The following is a 26628-nucleotide window of genomic DNA, read 5'->3' on the forward strand; positions in this document are numbered from 1 at the left end:
CAGGTACAGTTATTAGGGGAAAACATTCTTTATTTTATAGAAGTCTGCCCCCTTGTGACAATAGGCTTGACTCTGTAATCTTGTTGCTGCTTTTATACAGTATTTAAAACAACCCGCCAAAACCAGATCTACCTTCAGTATTTTAGATTGTTTTATTGTCATATTAAAATGAACACACTGTAGAAACAATGTAATTAAATTTAAAAACATTCTTTTTTTATATAGGTGATTGTGACTATTTGTATTAAACATAATATTTAGCTATCAGATATACTTTTAACCAACCACAATATAAACAATAATACAAAATAGTCTTTAAATATAGTTAATTCTTTAAAAATTTTTAATCAGACTGTAATGTTAGAATTTTCTCGAATCATATTGTAGTTATACATTTGTTATGTTATTTTTAATACAACAGGTTTCTTATTTTCCCATACATAGTTTATCATTGAATCATTGTATATAAGATCTTAAGAGTTTCATTTGAATGAATTCATTTCTATGTAGAAGGCATAATATTCTATGGTTCTTGACAGTAGAGGTTCATTTTATATTCATGAGGGGAAATAAAAGGAGAGCTTTCTTTAAGAGAAAGAAACTATAATGAATTCTTCTCAAATATCGAAAACAAACAAACAAAACAACCCTTAATATCACCGCAGTGAACAAATCAGTTGGGAGGAAAACAGCTTAACATTTTAGAGTTTACACTTTATTTACAGGATCACGTTAGCCTGTTCATAACCCTTAATCATCACTGAACTATTAACCTATATTCTCCAAGATAATTTAAAATAGTTAATGTCTTCATTCTGAGGTCACATAGCTAATGAGCATATTAGTTGAAAGGAGACTGGAACTCAAGCCTCCTTACTTCATGCTCAGTATTTGACTATAACAACCGATGTCACTACATGATTACTTTCTGGTTCACTGCTTAATGTAAATTTTTCCAAATGCTGTTATTATTTCCTATGCTTACTCTATACATTTTCTATAAAAATCCAAGAACCTCTTATTTCCTTTGGATTTTATGATTCATCAAGCAGTTTTCCCACAGGAAAAATATTGTCAAAACTTTTTATAGGAGTTCAGCACCTATAATAAAACTTATCATGTTTTGGATGGAAACTAATTATTTAGAAGTTGACCTATTTTGAAACCACAAAAAATACCTGGTTTATTAGTATTCCTCAAAGGTATGGGAATTTAAAAAAACAACAACTTTGTTTTGCACTAATATAAAATCCCAGTTTAAAAATTTTAAAATATTAATGTACAAGGCATAGAATTTAGTGATAATTTATAATGGTTTAAAGAACTTAATTTTCTTAAATATTAAAGAAAAATCCTTTTCAACCAAAAGCACAAATTAAAAATACCTATACCTTGTCCACCTCTGACTTAAATGTTATTGTAGAAACTGAATTCAGTTTTATGTTAAAGAGGAGCTTAATGAAAATCTCTTAGTTATGAACTGCTAATAATATATCCCACCTTAAGAAGTATATGGGGTGGAATGTTAATATTCTATAGAAGTTTAGTATAATAAGTGTATGTGACATAAAATAGCTAATCTTGCATTTTTTAAAATCGGGGATAATTTATATTAATACACATGACATCTTTTTTTTTTTCTTGTACATGTGATGTATGTGGTACTCAACAAACCTCTGTCTCAGTTGTAGACTTTGGCAGAAGTACCTTGAAGAACATCTCCTTTGTCAAGGCTAATCGCTCTGTCTAGTGTATTGACTGACTTGTTCCCCCTTATCTACCAGAATAACACCCTAGGAAGAAGAATAGATTCAATTGACCTAAAAATATGAATTACTCATTTCTTAAGGCATAGTTGTGTTGAATTAATTGGAGCTGCAAGTAATAGAAAACTTTTAAATATAAGGTAAGTTTAGGACTTTACAGTCTTTCTTTAAAAGTCTTTTTTTTTTAGTCTTTTCTTGTACTCTTTCTTTAAATAGGGGTGAAGTATAGTGTAGAATAAAATCTAGTTTGCTTTTAACATAATTTATTAAAATTTTTTCTTTTGTTGATTCTAAGCAATAACAAAATGAAGGTATACCTACAATTTTATGAGTATTCTAAAGTTTAAGTTATTATAAGAAGCTCTTCTCCAGTTTTAAATGGTGAAGCATTATTTTGAATTGCTACTTTGTTAATTGTTTTCAAAGCACTGAAAAAATCTAATATCTGATGAATATAACAGTAAAATGTAAATTCGAGATCCCCCCAACAGTGAAATAGTTGGTTTGAATATAAAGTGGATTTGACCAATAGTATAAATTAGAAAACAAAGCCCTTTTTATAAGTAGTGCCCAATAAGTAAATAAAGTTACATCATGCATAATTATACTATTGCTTTTGTAAGTATCTTTTTTTGAAGGAAATGTTTTCCAAATTTGATGGATCCAGCAGGTGAATATATCAGCTGATCTCTTACAGCCTTTCCATGGGGATATTTCTTACACCCAGAAAATGGTTGCTTGTACAGTTTCAGTTTCTTCTCCTTGTCGCATGACAGGTTTTATATCTACACTGATGAATAGGGGATTTGGAAGTAGTATCAGAACTTCAGAGAAGCATCACAATGATGCATATAAGCAAGAGACATATTAATATGAGACAGAAATTTATAAAGAGTTCCTGGAGATTTTGACGTGCTTGTTGAGGCATTTCAATAGTTGAAGCTCTTCTTATGGCAGAGCGGGTGAGGTACTGGACTTTCTCCATGACACCAGGAAGGCAAAGAGTAGTTGTTTGTAGTTTCTGTTTGTTCAGATTTTTAAAATATCTATACAGATGTTGGTCTATGAATATTTGATCTTCTTTTTGAATATAGAATCTGGACCTAATAAAAGAAGAAAAATGTTGAAAACATATATAAATGGTCTTTGAGGAGAGTTTATTCTTTAAGTTTTACTCTCATCTTACTTTAATATGGATTGATATTTTTATTTACAATACTGTTTTACTACTACATAAAATGAAGCCCAAGTATCATGATTGAGTCTGCTGTGGCAAACATTTGGGATGTTATTAATGTTATGTTTCCTAGATCTCTCAAGTGTCTGTGAAGCCAAAATGTGAAACACTGGACTGACCCAGTGTGCAAAATTTTTTATGTTTCACCAATATATGGTACTTTACCACTGAGAAGGGTGATTTACTAAGCAATTGGTACTTTAGTAGCCCGAAGAAGACTTTTTCTCTTGTTAAGATAAATGTTTGCAATAGAAATCAATGCCATGGATGTTGAAGTTGTCTCAAATAAAATGTCTGAATTGGAAAATGTTAATTGGCAAGATACACTCAGTTTTTTTTTAATGGTCAAATATTCCTAGATGCTATTAAACAGTTAAGTTCTAATAAGTTGTACAATTTAATGCTACAGTTTTACCAGTACAAAAAACATTTTACTAGCTTTGTTAGGTACTTGAATTGTTTTCTCTTATAGGCAGTTTCTCACTTACAAGTTGGTGTCATAAGTACATTATAGCTTTTGAGTAAGTTCTGCCATTCTCCTCCCTTCAACTTCTGTTTCCTCCTATCCTTTTAGGCTCTTCCCCATTTTAAAACCTTGGTGTTCAGAGTAAGGTAAGGTTGAGTTGGCTCACCCTCCCTGTACTTTGGAGCTTTTGGGGGCAGGAAAGCAGAATGTTTCTAGCATTTGCAATTGGAACTCTGAATAGATCTTTCTATATATAATGTTATCTACATAGAAAGTGATAATCAAAGACAAGGGAGCGGATAATATTAAAGGAGAGGCCATATATAAAGAAGATTCTAAGAACAGAGCTTTCAGGGACAACTACACTTGGATTGAATATGCATGTGAGAAGAGGATGAACCAGTGAAGAAAATGTACGGTACACAGGAGAATAGGAGATCAGTAGGGTAAAGATAAGGGGAAAAAGAAGATATCAAAAAGATAGGGTAAACTGTCAAAAATCTAGGAGAATAAGAATTGATAAAAGGCCATTGGATCTGCTAATTTAAGGCATAATTACTAACTTAGGAAAGAGACGCTTTATTAAAGGGGTAGAGACAAACCAAGTTTTAGAGGACATTAAGGAGTGAGTGATCTATGATTAAATGGAAGCATTGTGGACTACATTTTCTAAATATTTATCAGTGAGGGGGGAAGAGAAAGCTTGAGCTGGCACAGTAAGGTCTAGGAAAGATTTTTTGTTATGTTGATGAGACCTCTCATGTTTATAAGTCAGAGGGATGGAAATAGAAATTGAAGATGTGAGAGAAGGATTAATTGATAGAGTGATAACGTGAAGAAGGATACTACATCAAAGAATATATCTGGTAGTTACTCTTGCCAAGAAAAGGGCCATCTCATCCTCTGAGACTGTAGGAAAGGAGGTGATAGATGAAGCCATAGAAAGGCTTAAAAATTTTTTTTTAACTTTTTCATTTAAAGTTTTGAGTTCCAAATTTTGTCCCTTTCTTAATTTCTCCTCTCCCTTGTCCCTGAGACTGTGAGCAATCAGATAATATAGGTTATCCATGTGCAATTATGTAAAACATTTCAATATTAGTCATTTTATACAAAAAGACACAAGAAAAAAGGAAAGAAAGTGAAAAATAGCATGCTTCAGTTTGTAGTCAATATCAGTTCTTTCTCTAGAGACAGAGTATGCTTCATTAGTCCTTTGGGATTGTCTTGGATCATTGTGTTGCTGAGAATAGCAAAGTTATTTATAGCTAAGTCATTGTTTTTTATGGAACTATTTCTGTTACTGTGTACAACGTTCCGGTTCTGTTAACTTCCGTATGCATCAGTTTATGTTAAGTCTTGGCAGGTTTTTCTGAAATCATCCTGCTTGTCATTTCTTAAAGCACAATAATATTCCATTATAATCATATACCACAGCTTGTTTAACCATTTCCCAATTGATGGGTATTCCTTTAATTTCCAATTCTCAGCCATCATAAAAAGAGGTGCTATAAATATTTTGGTTCAAATAGTTCCTTTTCCCTTTTTGTGTGTCTTTGGGATTGTAGAGCTAGCAGTGGTATTCTTGGACTGAAGGGTGTGCACAGTTTTATGTGGGTCTATAGTTCCAAATTGCCCTCCAGAATTGTTGGATAGTTCACAACTCCACCAACAAGGCGTAAATATCCCACTTTTCCAACATCCAACATTTTCCTTTGCTGTCATTTTAGCCACTCTGATAGGTGGTACATCAGAGTTGTTTTAATTTGGATTTCTCTGATCAATAGTGATTTAGAACATTTTTTCATATTATAGATTACTTTCATATTATAGATTTCTTTGTCTGAAAACTGCCTGTTCATGTCCTTTGATCATCGGGGAATGACTTGTATTTCTATAAATTTGACTCAGTTCATCATAGAAAGGTTTTGAAGTGTAGAAAAAGTGGCTAATGGATTCTTTTGATGCCCTATGTAGAAGGTAGTCATCTGTTAAGAGAGGAGGTATTAAGAGTGAAGTTGAGGGCTTGGGGAAAGAGACTTTTTAGATGAGTCATTATGGGAGTCTGACAGAATCAGTCAAATAAAAGATTACAAATAAAGATTGAGTGTATCTGGGAGGGCCTGATTAAGCTTTGACAGAGAAACATTTGTAGGCATCCTGTCAGCTCAGTTTCACTTCTTTGCAGTAGTAACTGGGGAGTATAGGTGAGGTAGCTACCCAGGTCTGTATATTATTGAATTGATAAAAGGGAAGAGATTCATTCCTAGATGATGAAGTGAAATCAGAACAGAGATGGTAGACTAGAAGAACAAGATTGGAGAGTAAAACTGTCATGAGTGACAAAAGCAAGTTCAGGAAGGAATGAGGCAGTGGAATGACAGAGAATTATGATTAAATAAGAGAATTTTATAGTTCAGAACCTTAGAAGTAGAAGCAGTTTGGGGTGATCGTGAGGTCTGTGTGACCAACTCTTTTGCTATCCTAGATAGCAGGAGCTAAGTGGCAGATTACTGGGTCTCAAGTCAGGAAGCCCTGAGTTCAGAGTCAGTCTTAGACATTTCCCTGCTGTATGACCCTGGACAAGTCATCTAACCTCTTATATGGCAAATGGGGATAATAAAGAACCTTTCTTCCAGGGTTGTTGTAAGGATGAAATGAGACAATACTTGTAATAATATCTTGCAAACCATAAATCACTATATGAATGCTAGCCAAGATGATGATGTTTATGTGGAGGGTAAAGGTCATGGCAGTTTGAAGAGCTTGGTGACTCAACAGGTCAAAGTGTTAGTAGAGTGATCTACTTGAAATAAAACTCACCGATGATTATTTATGTCAACGGTTGGACAGAGAAAAATAAGGTGGTAAAGGCAGGGTGTGAGGTTTATAGAATCAGAACTGGAGCTAGAAGAGACCTCAGAGGCCACATAGGCCAATGTTCTTAGTTTACAAATGAGAAAAATGAGGCCCTGGAAGCTTGCTTGACTTGCCCAGGTCACAGAGTATAGATGTGATGTCAGACATAGGATTTTGAATGCTGGTTGTCTGACTCCATAGCCAGTGCTCTCTCCACTGTGTAGGGTATAGAGTAGAATGAGCAGCACATAATTAGGCAGTGTCAGTTTGATAATATAGTGGATAGAGCTCCAGCCCTGAAGTCAGGAAGGCTAATCTTCCTGAGTTCAAATCTGTTTTCAGACACCTTAAAGCTATGTGACCTGGGGCAAGTCACTCAACCTTGTTTACCTCAGTTCCTCAACTGTGAAGAATGAGCTGAAGAAGGAAATGGCAAACCAGTCCAGTACCTTTGCCAAGAAAACCCCGAGTCATGTCATGGAGAGTTAGACAGCACTGATTACGACTGAACTGGCAGCAACAACAAAAATTGTACCAGGCATAAATAGGTTAGAAAATATAGAGCAAGATGATGTGGAACAAGAAGGAAATTAGCAACTTTAAAGAAAACAAGTACAAAAGTCTTGGTAAAAACTTTTGTTGTTGTATAGAATTGAATAAGGAATTATTATTTTTTTTACATAGAGCTAAGAGATTGGCCTTGTGATTTCTTTGGTATATATGCAGAGCTCTCTGAGGAATTTACCTTACTAATTTGTTTACACCTTTTCTGTAATCTTTAGTCTTAGGGAAATGTCTTCGAACCCTGATAGAGTAAGTAACTTGCCCAGGGTCACATAGTGAATATATGTTAGAGGGACTTGAACTCATACCTTTCTGGCTCAGAGGCCAGTTCTTTATCCTGTCTGTATACACTGCTGCTTCTCAATATACTCACAAGTCTTTTAAGAAAGTATAATTGACCAGTTATTATATTAATATTAAGAATGTGTCTTAAAGTCACAAAATTTTAGAGCTAAGGAGAATGTGTCTTAAAAGTTTGATCTCACCACACACACACACAAAACTATCCTTGTAACCTTGGGCAAGTTACTTAACTCCAATTCTCCCCCCCCCCCCCCCCCAAGGTGGGGAGGGGCCTAGGTGGCGCAGTGAGTAAAGTGCTAGCCCCAGAGTCAAGAGGACCCGAGTTTGGTTCTGGCCTCAGACATTAACACCTACACAAAAAAACTAGCCATGTAACGTTGGGCAAGTTACTTAACCCCGGTTGCCTTCCAAAAAGGCAAAAAAAAAGTTTGATCTCATTAATTGTCCAGGTTCATTGAGAAAGGATGAGGTTGGGCCTAGAAGCAGCAGATTGGCATTAAGGGACCAAAGGCAAGATGAGTCTTCTTCCCTATGATCTTTTTGTCTCATGTTCATATTTCTGAAATAATTTTAAAATAGGTTTTATAAATATGATTGAGTTAAAAACATGTATGACTTAAATATTTAACTATTGGTTAGTATGTAGCCAATTAACTGAACCTGTTGTATATTTATGCTGGCAAATTCCAGATTGTGATCAGTGACAACTGCAATAGGTTACTGAGAACATAGTAGTAACCACATATTAACTACTGAAATTCAGATTTTTATCTAGAGGTAGGGTGCTCTCTCTCTCTCTCTCTGTAAAATTATGAGATTAACATGACCCCTGTTTTTGAAAGTTCTTTATGACCTATATTACATTATATCTAATTTTTTGGCATGGTTGACAGGTTATATTTGTTTTTCTTTTCACAAACAGCCAAGCTGGCTGTGAGTTGAATACCTTTTCATTATCTCCCACAATTGAGCCTGTTAGTAGCCATAAGTGATGTTTGATGGAGTCTAGCAGAGGAGATAAAAACTCATGTTTTGCCTGCTATTTAAAAATTAAACTCTTGGGATAATCAGTTGTGGGACTATATTTTAGATTTTGACTTTGTCATCTCACATACCATTCTACTTCCATAATATCTATTTTTTGAATGTGGATTTGTGTTATTTAGGTATATGAAAAACAGAGAATTAAAAGTATTTGTGATCTTGGCATTTAGAATCTGAACACTTTTATTGTGGAATAATCTTTTGAAATCTAATCAGTAGGTAGCAATTTTACATAAAAATACTTCTTTATTCTAGGAGTACATAAATTTTCTAAAGGCAGTACAGTTAATCATTACTTCCTAATATGGATTTTCTAAGACTCTTTAACTTAGTTTCTTTTGCTAGTTGTTCTCTAACCATTTTGTTTATTAATAGAAAGTATAAATGGGAAGGAAGAGGAAATGAAACTTAAAACCAATTGATTTACTACTTTCTGTAGACTTAAGTTTGAAAATACAGAAAAACTTTTGCTTCACAGAAATTATTTTAAATATGTATTCTGTCTATTATGTGCCAGTTCCTCAAGGAAATTATATTTTAATAGGGCTGTGTTTGCAAACTTTTTTTTTCCTCATGACTCAGTATTCTTTGCTGAAAGAATTGAGGCACATTGAATGTTTAAGTTGGTAACTAAGAAGGATGCCTGGGAATTTAGGCTCCTTATCCGTTACCCTGGCTTCCCCCTCTATTACCATACCCGAGTTCCTTCTTTTTTCTTTAATTCTGCAGGATTTTCCCAGGAGAGCAGGCAGTTTTTCCTCTTACACAGCATAGAGGTATTATGCTCTTTGCCATTCCAGGCTTGGAGGAGCAAGCAGAAGACTACAGCTGAGGGTGGGAGCTGGGAAACGTGGATGTGTCCGATGTGGTTGGGCACGGGAGAAATTACAGCATACTAATATAATATGCTGAGAAGCGGTAATAGAGGGATAAAACACATGGGAAGTGGTATACAGGGAAGGGTGTTTTGGTCTATGCACATGTGGATTATGAATGAAAACTGTAGAGCAGTAGATTATCATGCCTTTACAGTAGCAATTGTAAGACTGATTTCATTATTTTAAGAGCAAGAAGTGGAGATGAGATGTGGGTTATGACTGCTGGGTAGATCCTACTTTCTGTGGATGATTGGACAGGATATAAGGAATAGTCTTGGGACTATTAGATGATGTGTTTAGGTGAGTTTTCACTCACTAATCCCACTAATCAGGATAACTCCGTCCTAGCAAAATCCCACAGTTGAGGGCAGGAGGGGTGTTATAAATAAATTTACTTGAAAAGAGAATTCTATTTACTTACATTATGAAATGGCAGCATTCTCCATGTCGCAGGAGTGGAAAAGACTCTCATAGTTCATCTACTTAAATGCAAACAGTTATAAGAATCCCCTACATAACTTGCTCAGCAGTTAACTGTTCAGCCTCTGCTTGAATGCTGCCACCAGGCCCTATGGGAACTCTTGGGAAAAATACTAATAGATTATAGATAAAATTTTTTTGTTCAGAAGGATGGTAACTAGTTCTGCAACTAGTTATGCATTGGAGTTATACCAAATGTATTATTTCTGCTCTACTTTGTAGTCCTTTTTATAATTTCACTTTTCCTTTTTTGCACTTAGAATTTGTACAGCTTGCTAGGTTTTCATTTTTCCTGGCCATTTACCATTCTCTATATTTATCTCAAAATTAAACAGAATTTCTCGTCAAAGGATTCCCCTGACTGAACAGCTGTAGTTTATGAAACTTCCTTTTTATTTCAGCCTGGATATTTCTATTGTTAACAAATCTGGGCTTAAAGATTGTATTTTGCTAGTATGCCTATTTTACAAATTGAGTCAATTTAGAGAAAGGAATATAGATAATAGTTTTTGGATAATTTTGGGATAAAATAATCTTTTTGATTACTAACAACTTCATAGACAATTATTCTTCCGGTGCTTTTGGGCAAATTGATATTAAGGGAATTTACCATAAGAGTCATCCACAGTCTATTACATCATTACTCTTGTCTGTATCCAGAAGGCAGTTTTGGCTGATTAGCTTTATTTTCAATCTTTTTAAATATGAAATTACTGAAGACTTAATTAAGACTTCCATGGAGGAGCAACATTTTAGAGATATCCGAATCTAAACCATATCTTCAAAAAGTTCTTTTGTAATTTCTGTAATATTGCCTATCTGGTGATTGTGTGGTGGTAATTAGGCCTTAACATATCCTTATGCTGCCTCCAAAGATCATCAAGGTTTACCACCTGCCATGTCTTTAATGCCCTGAAGACTGCCTCACCAGCATCTTAGGTTCTTGAGTAAGCTAAGGACCTTTGGGCCTTGCCTCCAGCCCTTCTTTAGCTTACTTGTTTCTGGGGTTGTCCCCTCTATTAGAGTGTGAGCTCTTTGACAGGCAGGACTCTGGAGCTTTCTCTTTCTGTATCCCAATGTCTTAGCACAATGTTTGTCTTATAATAAATGCTTAATTTTTTTTATTCATTCATTGGGAATGAAATCCTTTGAAGCATAAAGTTTTACTCTCAATTGAATAGGCCCTTTAAAGGAACTGAGTCCTCTAGACTAAATTGTAGCTAGCCAGTCGATTAGTTAGAAAAGCACCATTTACACACATTTCCCTCCCATTTGTTGATGTTTTGTTGTTTAATATTTTCTATTGACCTTACTGTATGTGTTTTTGTCTTCCTAACAATTTAAACAGGTGAAAAAAGAATTTTCTTTGTTAGTTACCCCCAGTCTTATTAGAGCTTTAATTGCTTCTTTTCATATGAATCAATTTGAAAAATCTTTTCTAAATTCAGGGAAGTAGAACTTACCTTGTTTGAGATTTAAGATCTTTTGTTCTCTCCCTTTCTACATCTCTTTCTCTCTTTCCCTTGCCCTTTTTTTCTGTCTCCCTTTTCCTTAGTCCTTCCCCCTTTATCTTTCTCCCTCAGCTAAATGTGGAGACCAGGAAGAGGTATTCCTTACTTTTTTTTTTTTTTTACTGTTGAAGTACGGATGGTAGCATACATGTCCACTAGAGGTCCTCAGACTACTGCATAAATTTTCTTTTTGTCTAGCCTTAATTTTTAATGTTTGAACTATTACATATTCTTTTGTATTGCAAACAGATAATTGTTGAAAAAGAAGAGAGGAGAGGTTTAGTTTTGCCCATGGCCAGAAAGGACATGGCCTGGGGATTTAGCCATGATACTGTAGCTAATTTATTATATTTTTCCTTCAAGAACACATCTGCTCTGTGGCACCTCTGATCACCTCTGGTTAACCATGTGTCTGGTTGACATTTCCAAAAAATTGATTGATTTGGTACAATAAGAGTTGTAGAGAAATTGCACAGAGAATTCTCACGTTACCAGATCTCACAGTGAAATCAAGGGTTACTGGGGAAAAGTTAGCTTGAAGAGGGTTAAGAAAGAGGTCACTTCAGTTTTTTAACTTGTCAATGCATGAAGGACCAAAAAACCCCTAGCAGCCAAGACTGCCATACTCTCTGGTGTTGGTCCTGTCTCTCGCCCCACATCTCCAACTGACCCTGTTGAATCCGGAGAAATGAACAATGAATGCCTATTTAAGATCAGCCAGCAAGTGTACAAGAGCATATTAAGCATTTACTGTGTGGGAGGCACTGTGCTAGGTAGGAACTGGTGATACCAAAAAAAAAGGTGAAAACTCTGCCTTTGCCCTCATGGAACTTATTTACATTCTGATGGGGTGAAAGGTAAATGATACACACTATATATACACATACATACACACACACACACAAAGTATATGGAAGGTACTTGTGTCTGGAAGGGACCTCCAGCAGATGGTTGGATTTGAGCTGAGTATAAGGAAGCTAGGGGAGCTCCGAATTGGAAGTGAGAGAGTAGTGCATTCCAGTCTTGAGAGATCATGTGCACATTTATATTTGTTCATTGAAAAAGGGCAGCTTACAAAATAACTGTTTTAGCTTATATAAGGAAATAAATTACATTGCTATATCCTGTGGTGCTAGAAATTAAACATTTTGTCTGTTAAGAAAATAATATTCTGTGTAAATTTAAAGACACTTGAAATGAATTTTAAATCATTATTGAAATAGTACAAATTGAAAACCCTAGTTTCTCTTTAGCGTTGCCAACTGATGTCAGTATTCTAGGAGATTAAATTCCTTCTATTTCACGGTTTTATTACTTTTGTTTTTACAGTGTCCTGCATCAACACGCCAAATTTTAAAATGTTATTTATGTATTTACCATCAAGAATTAGCAAATGACCTTTAACTCCTCCCTTTAAAATAGCAACAGTGAGATTTAAAAGTAATTAAAGTCAATAAACATGTCATAATTTTCCGAAATATAATAGTTCCATGCATACTTTAATGGGAGGGGGGTGGGGAGCAAAATGAGGCAAGCAGCAGCAGTAATGGTAGCAATGGACCTTTGATATCGACATGGCAAGGGAATAAAACAGTAACAAAAGTAATAAAATAGCTAGCTTTTATATAGTGCTTTAAGGTTTGTAAAGCACTTTACAAATCTTATTTTATTTTTACAACAACCCTGGGAAGTATGTGCTATTAACATCCTGTTTTTATAAAGGAGGGAACTGTTGCATAGAGAGGGTGACATTCCATGGTCACACAGCATTTATTAGAGGAAGGACAGGAATCCCCTTCTGACTTAAAGACTGGACCTATACACATGTTGTCATGCTTCCTTGTAGTTTGTCCTACGAAAGGGACATGATTTGACTCAGAATATAATGAGACCTGTACTATGATAAACTAGTTTCATAATTGGATTTTATGGTATTTTTCAGCCCCGTGGTTGAAATTCTATTTTTATGGAACTCTATGTGAGAAAGTGAAATGCCAATATAGTGAAAGAACTTGAATACTTACTGTGTGTCAGATGATAGAAATATCATTGTCTAATCATTTCACTGAGTGGTTAGGAAGAGGAAATTCATGTGAGAAACCAACACTGATCAAGTTGGAGGGCATTAGCCTTACAAAAATGCAGAGCCCTCTATGATAGTGGAATTAAACTCTCTTCCCTAGCTCTTAGCAGCATACTTTGCACAGAAGTGCTTAACGTTTGTGGAACTGAACTAATTGCATTCAGCTGAATCAAGGCATATTCATGAACTGCTGTGTTTGGAAACTATGATTTTTGGAATGTAGGCCTCTTTTATTCTCTCTCTTTTCAAGGTACATCTACTGTGTTTCTTATTCAGGTAACTATGCACCCCTGCACTATGGGCATAAACTAGTTTCTATCATCTTCTAGTTGAAACCTTACTTAAAAATTAACTTTTAGTTATTTATACTTTAGTGTGAATTTAAGTCAGCTGTCTTGAATATTTTGCATTTTAAGCTTTATATCTTATTGTGGAATGAAAAGTTTTGTTCCACATTGTTGTAGTTTTAGGTGTCAACAGCGCAGGTGGGGATGGGCAAAGTAATCTCAGGAAGGAGTGCTGACTTCAGAGTCAGGAGAGTTAGATTTTTTTTTTCTAAGTTCTTATAGTAAAAAGTTATGTGACAAGCTTATGGGCAAGCCACTTAACCCTTTTGGTTATCCTTTTAATTGTTTTAAAATTAAGGGGGGGCGGTCTAAGACAACTGAGATCTCTTTCAGGTCTTAAATTCTATCATTCTTTGTGTTTTTCTGGTACATCTCGAATTATGCTCAGGAGCCAGCCTATGGAAAACTGGCTTCAATGCTAAGAATACAGGGTAGTCATCCTAGGTATTAATTTATATTTCTTAATTCAGCTTTTAGCCAGAAGGTTCAGTTTTCAATTTAAAGACTGCTTTTAAGCTTGAGTATGTATAAATAAAAATCTATTATGAAAATAGGATGTATTGATTTTTAGCAGCGTATTCATTCAGGATTTTCCCCAACCCCCTGTTTTAACATAGTTTTAAAATTTTGTTAATCTTTTAGAGAGTATTTCTTTGAATTCTAATGGGAACTCACCAACTTAAAATGTAAGGCATTTAATTTAATCTTAACCTGGTCTGCTCATTTCTAAAACCGATGCATATATACTATTGTACCTGATAGGGTGGTTTATAGAAGTAAACAACATATTCTTAAAAATTGCTTCATCATTATGTGAATAAGTGACACATTAGATCATCATTTTAGAGCTAGAAGGGGTCTGACAACTTTCAGTTTGGAGATGAGGAAACTGAGTCTTGGAAGTTAAGTGGCTTGCTATTGTATACAAGTAAGTAGCAGAGTAATAATTTAAACCCAGGTCATTTGACTCCAAGCTTAAAGATTATGGTCCATAGTGCTTGCTAAAATTTTCTTAATTGCACAGGCAGCTCTACAAACTCAAGTAAACTATCAGAGGGGAAAAAAAACTAAAAGGGACTTTTAGATGGAATTTGTGCTCTTTTTCTAAAGCAGGGGCTATGAATCTGGGGCCTGTGAAACCTGATTTTTAATATTTTGATAAATTTATTTCAAAATAACTGGTCTCCTTTTATAGTCCTTTATATTTTATTTTTGCACATTTAAGAACATTATTCTGAGGAATCCATAGGCCTCTACAGATTGTTAATAAGTTCCATGACACAAAAAAAATTAAGAACCCCCGTTCAAGAGAAAATGAAGGCTTCCCCTCCCCACAGTGATGCTTAAAGCTTCAAATAAAATCCTTGGGCATGTAGGTAAAAATATGTGTTAAAACCATATAAGAGGAAAAGCTTGTTGGCAGAAATATATTAAATCACATGCAAAGTCAAATGAAGCAGCTCAGAATTTTCATTCTAACAGAAAGTACCCTATATTATTAAAGCCAAGTGGTTATCTAATTAGGAAAGACTATTTTGCTCTATGTTTGATAAATAATTTTGAGGATCACCAAGTAGCTTTTAATGCTTGATATTCAGTTTAGATTATTATTTTTAATTATGACTTTTAATATTTATATCAATTTTTGGTGTTAGGTCATATATAAGTGCTTCTTTTAAAAAAATTTCTTTTGAGGAGAAAAAAAACAAGCCTTGAAATATTTTTTAAAAACAGTTTATGGCTTATACATTCTTCAGTTAGTTAATTTCAGTATAGAGAGTTGTAACTCACTGAAAAAAACCAAATAAATCTTTTTTGTTGTACAGTTACAAAGATGTTTGCAGTTTTATAAGATCCAAGTAAAAATCTTATCCTTGTGCTACCTCTTAACTTAATTTTTCAGTTAAAATTAATCAGTATGAGGTGGGAGGAGGAGGCATATAATAGCAGTATTATGAAAGATGCTAAAATTAATATAATTTCATATCTGATATTTATGAAAATGAATTTATGCTAGATATATTAGTCGTGTAGATTTTTTTGACCTTCAAGTGTGTGTGTGTGTGTATTTAAAGGACTTACTGCCTCTCAAAGATGGAAAAAATTTTTTTTTCTGAGGTGTACATATTAATGTGTTCTGGGAGAAGTGTTTTTATTTAGAAGTTAAACTTTTAAATTAGATTTTTACGTGGTGTTGGCTGACTCAGAACTAAAATGATCAAAGTGCACAAATCATTCAAAAACACCATCATGGTTTGTTTCAGCATATGTAAAAAAGACTAAAATCTGAGTAGTGAATTAAAGAGTTATCAAAGATAGTAAAAAAATTAAGTCTCTTACCGTGGCTGCTCAGATAATTATGAACATATAGTGCAGTGTGCTCTCAGTTGTCTGAAGTCCTAGTGTTTTGCTGGCAACTTTTTTTGAGAGTCACCACATTTGTGGAAACAGTTGAAGTGGGTGGAGAAAGAAAAAACTCAGAAGTTTCAGGGGGAGGATCCATGATGTTATATAGTAATTGAGAGGTTGTGATTGGTTATCATATACCCCCACACTGAGATTATCCAACCAGACTTACTGGGATGGTGATTAATATTACTTTAGCAATGTAAAGGTCATCAGCATTTGATATTTTACTTACTGGGAAAAAAAACAACAAATGGTCAGCTATAAGACTGGTTCTTGGATAAAAGAGAGTGCCTTATTTGCTCTCGATAATTTTGTTTTGTTTTTGTTCAGAATGATTTTAAGGAATTTTCCACCCTTGGGCTTAGAGATATTTTTTTGTATATTATAATGTTTGTATATAATAAAATTTCAAGTAGTAAATGATTTATTTACAGAACTTTTCTTTCAAGTTGCAGTAATAATAATGAACTTGAAGCTTCTAATTAGATGTATTCCCCATTGAGTTATTGGGCCAAGTGCTATTTCTGTACAGTTTTATATTTAATCCTGTAATTCCCTAATAATAAAAGTTAAAAAGAATTGAATTTTTTCATTTAAGCATAAATTGACACACCCTTAGCAGGTGTTCATATTCCCATGTTGCATTGTGTACACACAAATGCACACATACATTCAGTAGGAATCACTCTTTAATTCTTTTTAAAAAGCTTTTGTAAAGGGATATTTGTTTTAAAGCTAAGCAAGAACAAGAGCACAAGCCATTGCTTTTAACACCTGTGTTGCACCTGACCTCTGGGGAGAATAGGCACAGACTTGGCACATTTCTGTATGACATTGGTTTCACATGCAAAGTTTACATACAAATGCTGCATCTCTGCTGGATTAGTTCTTATTTCAGCTACCTTTAGGCTGGATCCCAAAGGTTGTGCCTCTCTCTACTTTACTTACTTATATGGAGGGATCTATAAATATATGCTTAATATGGATAAATATATACATTTAAATTCAGATTTATTAAAACAGTTAAAGGGTGATCACTAGTATATGTGTGTTGTATATGTACAGATATCTTCTAGGTAATTATTTGCTTGACATTTAAACAATTTATGCTTTTGGAAATACAAGCTTAAGTTTAATATTGTAAGGTACAAAAAGCATTACAAAATCTTTTTTAAAAAGTGATTTAATTGTTTTAGGGATTTCTTGTTTATTTCTTTATGTTCAGTATATAACTATGAAGTTTGAAAAAAAATACCATGATACATTTACGCTGCATTTTAATATGCATTGGCATCAGTCAGTTGACATTAGTTCTGCATAAGCAAATGAAGTAGCCTCTAAAATCTGCAGCCGCTATTTTATGTGTCCTTAAATGGATATCATCTGGTATTCTTCCAGAGGAAGATAAAAATCCATATCTGGGAGCATTTTTTTCATTCTCTATTTAAAGAACCAGTGAAAAATGATTTTAAAAAATATTTTAGGAGAAAATGTTTTGTGAACATAATAAAGCAAAAATGGAATACCACGGAAAAGTATACATAACAGTGAGTGCGCAGTGGCCCCCTCAGAGCCTCAGAGCCCGAGCCGTTTAATGCTTTTTCCAAGGGAAAAACGTTATGTAGCTGGAACTTGAAATCCCATTCATTCCAGGTACATTTCTGTTATTTTTGTGAACTTCCATGGAGGAGATTCAGAGAATGGGAGATTTAAAACAGATTTAGAGTACATACTAATATTATGAGAAATGGAGAGAGACAGAAGCCAATGGACTCTTAATGACTTAAAAAAAAGATGTTTTAAATCTGGATGTATCTATTAAAATCTGAATATATCTGGGTGGTTATCTATTTTATTGGGAAAAGAAAAAATTTGAGGTCAGCTAAAGAGAAGAAAGTTTGCATATCTTGGAAAATGGAGTTAGGCGTTACCTTAGTTTGATAAATCAGGAAGTTTACCGTATTGCTTAGTTCTAATCTGCTTGGTATATATTTGTCTTCATTACCTAGGGGTTCAGAAAGTGAGCAGAAGTAGTATATAGGAATAACAATTCAAACAAAGAATTCCTTCTCTTTTGTGTATAAGTATGAAGAGATGCCTGTGTTTGGCATTCTCTTGTCTTAGAGTCTAAGCTCCTTTAAAAAAAAATAACAAGAAGTTGGAACACTTAAGAAATGTCAGTGTACTGACTCAGAGGTGTGTTCTGAAACTTAGAGTTGCTATGTGTTCCAGGCACTGTGCTGGACAGTAATTTATACAAAAAGAAAGATAATTTGCCTTCAAGGTAATGTAGTAGTCTAGAATTGAGGGTTAGCTGGTATTAGAAGAAATCATGGTTGATACGAGTATTCCTTAAATAGAAGTTCTGAGGAGGAACTTGCCTATTGGAGAACAAGAGGAGGTCGGATTTGGAGGAGATGCCGACTGAACCTACTACGTGCTGAGCTTTGTGCTAGGTACTGAGGATACAATTATAGTCTCAGTGAGAAAGACAACATAGAAAAGACAGCTGCAGGGAGTGGGGGGTAAGATCCAGGGGGAAGGTACTCATCATGTCTTGGTGGACAAGTACAGAGTCAGAACCAGGAACAAAGGATTGATTGTCCTGGACCCTGCAGATTGCAGGGGGCAGAAGGGATATATGGCAAGAGGGTAAGGATGGGGGAGTATTTTGTTCTTGTAGCAGAGGTATAGATAAAGGAAGGCTTTCAGTAGAGTTTAGTGTTCTGCCCCCCAACATTCCTGGTAGAGGGAAGAGGCAGTTGAGATTAATCATTAGGATTGTCTCAGCATTTCATTTTGAATTTTTTTCTTTCCAAGTCAATAAGCATTTATTTAGCTCCTATGTGCTAAGCATTGTGCTATGTACTTACAAAGAAAGTTAAAAACAGCCCCTGTTTTCAAGGAGCTTACAGTCTAATAATGTAGACAACTGTAACAGCAACCACCCTAGCACACTCAGGATGGCTGCTAGCATGGGTTCTTAGATTTGCTTTGCTAGGAAAGATAGCTGTTTGAGGAGTCAACGATCTTTTTTTTAATTACATTCACTAGTTCAGGGGAAAAGTCAGCACCCTGAACTTCAGAGAAAATACAAGCAGAGAAATAAAGACCAGCAGATAGGGCTCTGACTGCTTGAATCAAAGCTATACACTTTACACATATTCTTGGATCAAGAGAGCCTTTACATCTGAGCAGTCAGGGAGCTCTGAACATATGGCCACTCAGAAACTATATATATATACATATATATATATATACTTCTCAGAGCCAGAAGACATCACAACCCTTGTGACTCAGTGCTTAATTAGAAATTGGAAAAGGTGTGAAAGCCTTCCTACAAGCAAGCCTCTCCTAAGCAAGCAATGGACTGGGAAGATTTTATATCCCATTAAACATTACAACAAAATGCAAAAAGCTATGCACAAAAAAGTTCACACAGAGTAAAGAGTCACAGCACAGTTTGAAACTTTAGCTTAAAACAAGATATGCAGAATAATTGGGGAGATAATCTCAAAATAGAAGACACTAACGTTTAGGAGGACTAACAAAGGTTTCTTGCAGATGGTGAAATTTTAGTTGAGCCTAGAAGGAAACTAGGATGTTGAAATAAAGAAGAGGAGAATTCCAGGCTTGAGGGACAGCCAGTAAAAGAAAATGAATGGAGTTGAGAGGAATGCTTTGTTAGAAGGAACATCAAGGAGACCAGTGTCACCTATTGTGGAGTATATGGAAGGGAATTAAGTGTCAGTAAAGGCAGATGGAGCTAGGATATATGAGTATTATTTATATTGTGTTGTTTTGTTTTGTTTTTGCCTTTTGGAGGGCAATTGGGGTTAAGTAACTTGCCCAAGGTTACGCGGTTAGTATTTTTGTGTGGGTGCTAAGTGTCTGAGGCCGGAACCGAACTCGGGTCCTCCAGACTCCGGGGCTGCCGCTTTACTCACTGCGCCACCTAGCCGCCCCTATTTATATTGTTTTCTATGATCTGATTACTTCTCTCTGTCAGTTCATATGCCTCCTAATTTTTTCATATACATCTTACTTATAGTATTGAGTGTTATTTTTTCCAATTGTATATTAAGATAATTTTTCATTTTTACAAGACTTTGAATTCTAGATTTTTCTCTTTCCCTCCCCTCCCTTCTTAAAATGGTAGGCAGTTTGATATAGGTTACATATGTGCAGTTATATAAAACATATTTCCATGTAGTTATAGTTGTGAAAGAAGAAACAGATCAAAAGGAAAAAAAGACATGAAAAAGGTAAAGTAGGTGAAAATAAAGTATGTTTTGATCTATATTCAGAGTTCATCAGTTATTTATCTGGATGTGGATACCATTTTCCATCATGGGTCCTTTGTACGTGTCTTGGATCATTGTGTTGCTGAGAAGATTTAAGTCATTCATAGCTGATCATCATACAGTATTGCTGATAACTCTGTACAATGTTTTCCTGTTTCTGCTCATTTCACTTTGTATCAGTTCAAATAATCTTTCCAGGTTTTTCTGGAATCTGGCAGCTTCTCATTTCTTATTGCACAATAGTATTCCATCACAATTATATACCATAAATTGTTCAGTCATTCTCCGATTGATGGGCATCCCCTGAATTTCTAATATTTTGCCACTACCAAAAGGGGTGCTGTAAATATATTTTTATGTGTAGATCCTTTCCCCTCTTTGGGATACACACGTAGTAGTGGTATTGCTGGATCAAAGGGTATGCAAAAATTTTGAATAAAATAGGTAGCAGGGTGATTACAGCAATATATCATAAGGAGTATACACTATGACCAATTGGGATTTATACCAAGAATGCAGGTTGATTCAATATTAGGAAAACAATAAACATAATTGACTATATCAATAACAAAATTAACAAAAGTCATAGAGCACCCCCATTCCTGTTAAAAGCACTAGAGAACACAGGAATAAAGGGAGCATTCCTTAACATGATAAGTGTTCTGTAATGGGGATAAGCTCAGAAGCCTTCCCAATAAGAACAGGAGTGAAGCAGGGTTGCCCATTATCATCACTCTTATTCAGTATAATACCGGAAATGTTAGCTATAGCAATAAGAGAAGAAAAAGAAATTGAAGGAATTAGAATAGACAGTAAGGAAACATATGATATGATGATATACTTTGAGAACCCTAGAGAATCAACTAAGAAACTGCTTGAAGTAATTAACAACTTTAGTAAAGTGCTGGGTATAATATAAATCCACATAAATCATTATCATTTCTTTATATAACCAACAAAGCCCAGAAGCAAGAGATAGAGAAATTCCATTTAAAATAACTGTAAATAATATAAAACAGTTAGGAACCTACCTGCAAAGACAAACCTAGGAACTATATGAGCACAGTTTCAAATCACTTTTCACACAAATAACATCAGATCTAAATAATTGAAAAAATATAAATTGCTCAAGGGTAGGCTGAGCCAATATAATAAAAATAACAATTCTGCCTAAACAAATTTATTTATTCAGTGTCATACCAAAGTCACACTCCAGATTATTTGATGGAGCTAGAAAAAAATAAAAAATTCATCCGAAAGAACAAAAGGTCAAGAATATCAAATGAATTAATGAAAAAAAAAAAACAATAAAAGGGAATATGACCAGATCTCAAACTATATTATAAAGCAGTAATCATCAGAACTGTCTGCTACTGGCTAAGAAATAGTGTGGTGGATAAGTGAAATAGATTAGGTATACAAGACAGTAGTAAATAACCATAGTAACTTAAGTGTTTCACAAATCCAAAGACCCCACACTATTTTACAAAAGCTGCTGGAAAAACTAGAAAACAACAGGCCCCAAACGAGGTATAGACCAATATCTGATACCATATACCAAGATATGATCAAAATGGGTACATGATTTAGGCATAAAGAGTGACATCATAAACAGATTAGAAGAGTAAGGAATAGTCTACCTGTCAGATCTATGGAGAAGGGAAGAATTTATGACCAAACAAGGGATAGAGAGCATTACAAAATGTAAAATAGGTAATTTTGGTTATATTAAAAAGTTTTTGCCCAAACAAAACCAATGCGACCATGATTAGAAAGAAAGCAGAAAGCTAGGAAGCAATTTTTAAAGCAAATGTTTCAGGTAAAGACCTTATTTCTCAAATATAGAGAACTGAGTTAAATCTATAAGACTACAAGTCATTCCCCTGTTGATTAATGGTCAAAAGATTTGAATAGGCAGTTTTCAGGTACAGAAAACAGTTATCTATAATCATATGAATTGCTCTAAATCACTTTTGATTAGAGAAATGCAAATTAAAGCAACTCTAAGATACCACCTCATACTTATTGGATTGGCTATTAGGATAAAAAAGGAAAATGATGAATGTTGGAGAGGATGTGGGAAAATTGGGATACAAATGAGTTGTTGGTAGAATTGTGAACTGATCAGCCATTCTGTAGAGCAGTTTGGGGCTATGTTCAAAGTGCAACCAAACACTACATACTATTGTATTTCTTAAAAGCAAGTGTGTTTTGAGAGAGATCATATTGCAGAATCTTAGAGCTGAAAAGGATTTCATAGGCTAGGTCTAACTCATACCAGATCAAAGATCCCTTCAATATGTGGGTCATCCAGTGTTTGCTTGAGAACATCCAGTGAAGTACTTCCCAGATGATCCCATCCTACTTCTAATTAAGAACTTTTTCTTTTTATATCATCTCTAATTCTGACACTGCAGTTCTCACCTGTTGTTCCTGTCTTGCCTCCTGGAGCCAAAACAAAATAAATCTACGTGTGGAAGACCACTTCATAATTAATCAAATATTTGAAAATAGCTTTTATGTCCATCTTAAGTCTTCTTCTTCAGGCTAAATCTTTATTTCTTTCAGCTGACCCTCATCTGAATAGAAACTCCTTATAAGTGTGGATTATTTCCATTGTTTGTACTTTATTCCCAGTGTGTCTAGCACAGTGTCTGGGAATTGGCAAAAAGGTAATTGATTCATAAATTGTATGAAATTGAGTCTGAAGGCATTTAATCAATATTTATTGTTTTATATGGCCTATTGCTCAGTCCAGGAATGGGGAACCTGTGGCCATCAGGCCTAGGTGCTTAAGTGCAGTCTTTTGACTGAATCCAAGTTTTCAGAACAAATCCTTTTATTGAGGGGATTGGTTATGTGAAGTTTGAATTCAATCAAAGGATTGAATCAATTAAATTAAAAGGATGTACTTGAGGACCTAGAGGGCCACATGTGACCTTGAGGCCTCAGGTTCCTCAGCCTTGGTCCAGTCCTTTCCACATTCTGGTTATGTTCTTGATCTGATTTCCCCATTCATATTTGACAACAGAATGTGGACTCAGTGGAGTTCCTATGGCTAAGTCACACTGACACCTGACTCAGTCTTTGCCTCCTATAAACATTCGAGATCTCTTTCAACCTGTTTTTTCAAACAAACAATCACCTCCTGTTGATTTCATCATCCCCTCTGGATATTTTCTTAGAATCTTTCACTGTGTTTTGTTTTAATGTCATAGACCTGTTTGGTTATGTGGTCAAGCCTATTAATAATGTTTTTAAGTGCACAAAATGAAATACATAGCAACACAAAGGAAACTGGTTCTATTGAACTAGTTACCAGATTAAAAAAAAAACAAAACTAAGTACATATGATAATCCAGGATAGGAGGAAAGGCCTGAGCCACTGTGTGGATCATATAAGGCCTCCTATAGAAGGTGATTATAAGCTGAGGTGTTTTTTTTTTTTTTTGTTGTTGTTGTTGTTTTGATTTGTTTTTTGGTGAAGGGAGGCCCAGGGTTACACAGCTAGCAAGTGTCAAATGTGAGGCTGGATTTGAACTCAGGTTTTCCTGACTCTTAGGGCTGGTACTTTTTCTACTGTACCACCCAGCTGTCCCTTCTTTATTCTTTGTTATGTGGGATGGCTGGGGTATATTGAGAAATATAGGCAATGTAAAATTGAAAGATATCAATAAAAATTTTGAACAATGTGAGCTTTCTTCACGGCAGGGACACTCCGTTTTGTGTTTCTATTCCTAACATATGTAGCATTATCCCTGGCTTATATAGTCAGCCCTTTTTATTTGTGGATTCTGTATTTGTGAATTTGCCTACTTGCTAGAATTTATTTGTAACCCCAAGCCCCAAATCAATACTTGTATTTAGTCATTCATGCACAGAGCAGCAAAAAATTTGAGTCACTTAAAGCAATGTTCGCTGCTGAGGTTGAAGAAGGCAGCACTCTGCCTTCTTGTTTCAGTTCTCATACTATTAAACAAGTGTCCTTTTCATGATTGGTGATTTCATAGTTTAAAATGGCCCCCAAGTGTAGTGCTGTCTAATGTTCTTAAGTGCAAGAAGGCTATGATGTACCTTATGGAGAAAATGCATGTATTAGTTAAGCTTCATTCAGGCATGAGTTATAGTGCTGTTGGTCATGAGTTCAATGTTAATGAATATGGTACATCGAGAAAAAGGAAGAGGAACTTCTCTGATCTGTGTATGAGGTTGTTCTGGAAAATACAAAAGCACTGGGCCTAGAGTCAGGAAGACCTAAGTTCAAGTGTGGCCTCAGACACTTATTAGCTATATGACTTCTAGGCAGGTTACTTAACCCTGTTTACCTCAGTTCCTCATCTGTTAAAGGAGCTGGTGAAGGAAATGGCAAACCACTCCAGTGTCTTTGCCAAGAAAACCCCAAAATAGGGTCAAAGAGATTAAGATATGACCGAAATAACTAAATAACAAAAATACATGATGAGGCTGTAGAAAAGACATGTGGATTCATGAGATGATGACCAATTAAAAAAAAGTGTTGTGGACAGCATTATTGTGAGATTGAAAGACAAAGAAGTTTATGGTACATTAGTTATCCAGGGTCAGGAAAATATTAAACTCTTTTTGGCTAGTACTAGCTGGCTCATGGATTATTTTAAAAGGTGATTTTGCAGGTGAGGGAGGTTCTACGTAGATCAGGAAACTGTGGAAGAATTTTTTTTTTGAAGTTTGCTAAGTTTTATGCAGGAAAAGAGTTATATGGAAGGACTCTTCCATATCTGCTTCCATATCCAAAATCTGCTGATTTAAAAAGCTGATGAGACTATGAAATATTTTAAGTAAAAGATGTCTTTTTTAAGCACACATATATAAAACAAGGTTATGTATTGATTGTTTGATGAAAATGGTGTGATTAGAGAGGGTTGCAGGAACCTACCCTGTATTTTCCCTAGGAGCAGTGGTTCAGTTATTTGCTCATTCATTGTTCACAGTGACTTTACAGAACATAACTATTGCAAATGATGAAAATCTCTGTAGTAGTTGATTTAGTATCTCATTTTACAGAAAAATAAATGGAGGAAAAGGGAGGATAAGTAATTTATTTGAGGCCATATGTAACAATGTAAGATGGTATATCCAATATTGGAACCTAGTTCAGACTCTAAATCTGGTTTTTTTCTACTGCAATGTAAAATATATTAAATAATTCCATTATGGATTCTTTTGTTTTGTGCATGTCTCTTTTATATTTTTAGTTCTGAAGTTAATCACTAAATGAAATGCATACTTCCCTATACAAAGTAGAACAGAAAGAGGATTATACATGAAACTAAATATCTTTTATGTGCAGCTTGGCTTTTCTTAAATTTTATAACAAATTCAACATAAAAACTTCAGAACTTACTCCTTGTCCTTCATTATGTCAATTTCGTCTGTGCATTTAGAAGATTCTTCAATGATCCTTCCTTCCTGCCTGTCTACAAGGAAATCAGTAGGCCACCCCTCCCAAACAAAACAGATTCCCACATTTGCCATTTGGGAATTGTGTACTGGATTCACCACCTTTCTCTCTGTGGGTGTGAGTATCATGTTTCATCATCCATCTTCTGGAAATCATGGTTGGTCATTGCATTGATCACATTTCTCATGTCTTTTAAAGTCTTTTATTATAGTGTTGTCCCTTTTATTTTAAGTCATCTTCTAGAAACTCAAATCTCAGTTCTATCAAAATTTGTCTTTCTCTTTCAGTGTTTCTACAGTAAATTTGGAGGAAAATTCCACCTGTACCCCTGAGGTTTTCAATTTCTTGCCCAGGACTTATTTGTACTTTTCATTTTTTAAAATATATTTTTATCTGAGTAGTTAACTATTTTTTAATTACATGTAAAAATCTTTTAACATTCATTTTTCACAATTTTGAATTACAGATTCTCTCCTTCCATCCCACCCTTCCCCCACCTCTTGAGAAGGCAAGGAATTAAGTGATGCAAAACAAATTTCCATATAAGATACTTTGCAGAAGGAAACACACAAACAAGAAACAATTTCAGAAAAGGTATTCCTTAATCTGCATTTAGAGTTCATCATGTCTTTTTCTAGAGGAGGATTAGCATTTTTTGTCATAGTTCTTTTGGAATTGTCTTTTGGATTGTTGTCTTGATCAGAGCAACTAAGTCACAATTGATCATTCTTACAATATTGCTGTTATTGTGTACAATGTCTTCCTAATTCTGCTCACCTTACTTTGTATGAGTTCCTAGAAGTCTTCCTAGATTTTTCTGAAACCATCTAGCTTGTCATTTCTTATAGCACAGTTTTCTTCCATCATAGTCATATACCGCAGCTTGTTTAGCCATTTCCCAATTGATGAGCATCCTCTCAATTTCCAACTCTTTGCCACC

General features: G+C 34.8%; 2 protein-coding genes across 5 annotated transcripts in view; one reads left to right on the forward strand and one right to left on the reverse strand.

Moving 5' to 3' along the window:
• Window positions 1–26628, forward strand: part of CEP85L (centrosomal protein 85 like) — a 266510-nt gene that overhangs the window by 172660 nt on the left and 67222 nt on the right. The window lies entirely within an intron of this gene.
• Window positions 130–16033, reverse strand: PLN (phospholamban). The gene is made up of 2 exons (XM_069076966.1): window positions 15876–16033; window positions 130–2869 (listed from the first exon to the last, which is right to left on the reverse strand). Exon 2 carries the CDS (start codon window positions 2749–2751, stop codon window positions 2593–2595), a length of 159 nt encoding a protein of 52 aa, XP_068933067.1. The 5' UTR covers window positions 2752–2869; window positions 15876–16033; the 3' UTR covers window positions 130–2592.

This window comes from Petaurus breviceps, unplaced genomic scaffold (assembly GCF_028583685.1).
Source record: "Petaurus breviceps papuanus isolate PSGF00001 unplaced genomic scaffold, PetGlider_PUasm1.0 90977, whole genome shotgun sequence".
Taxonomy (NCBI): domain Eukaryota; kingdom Metazoa; phylum Chordata; class Mammalia; order Diprotodontia; family Petauridae; genus Petaurus; species Petaurus breviceps.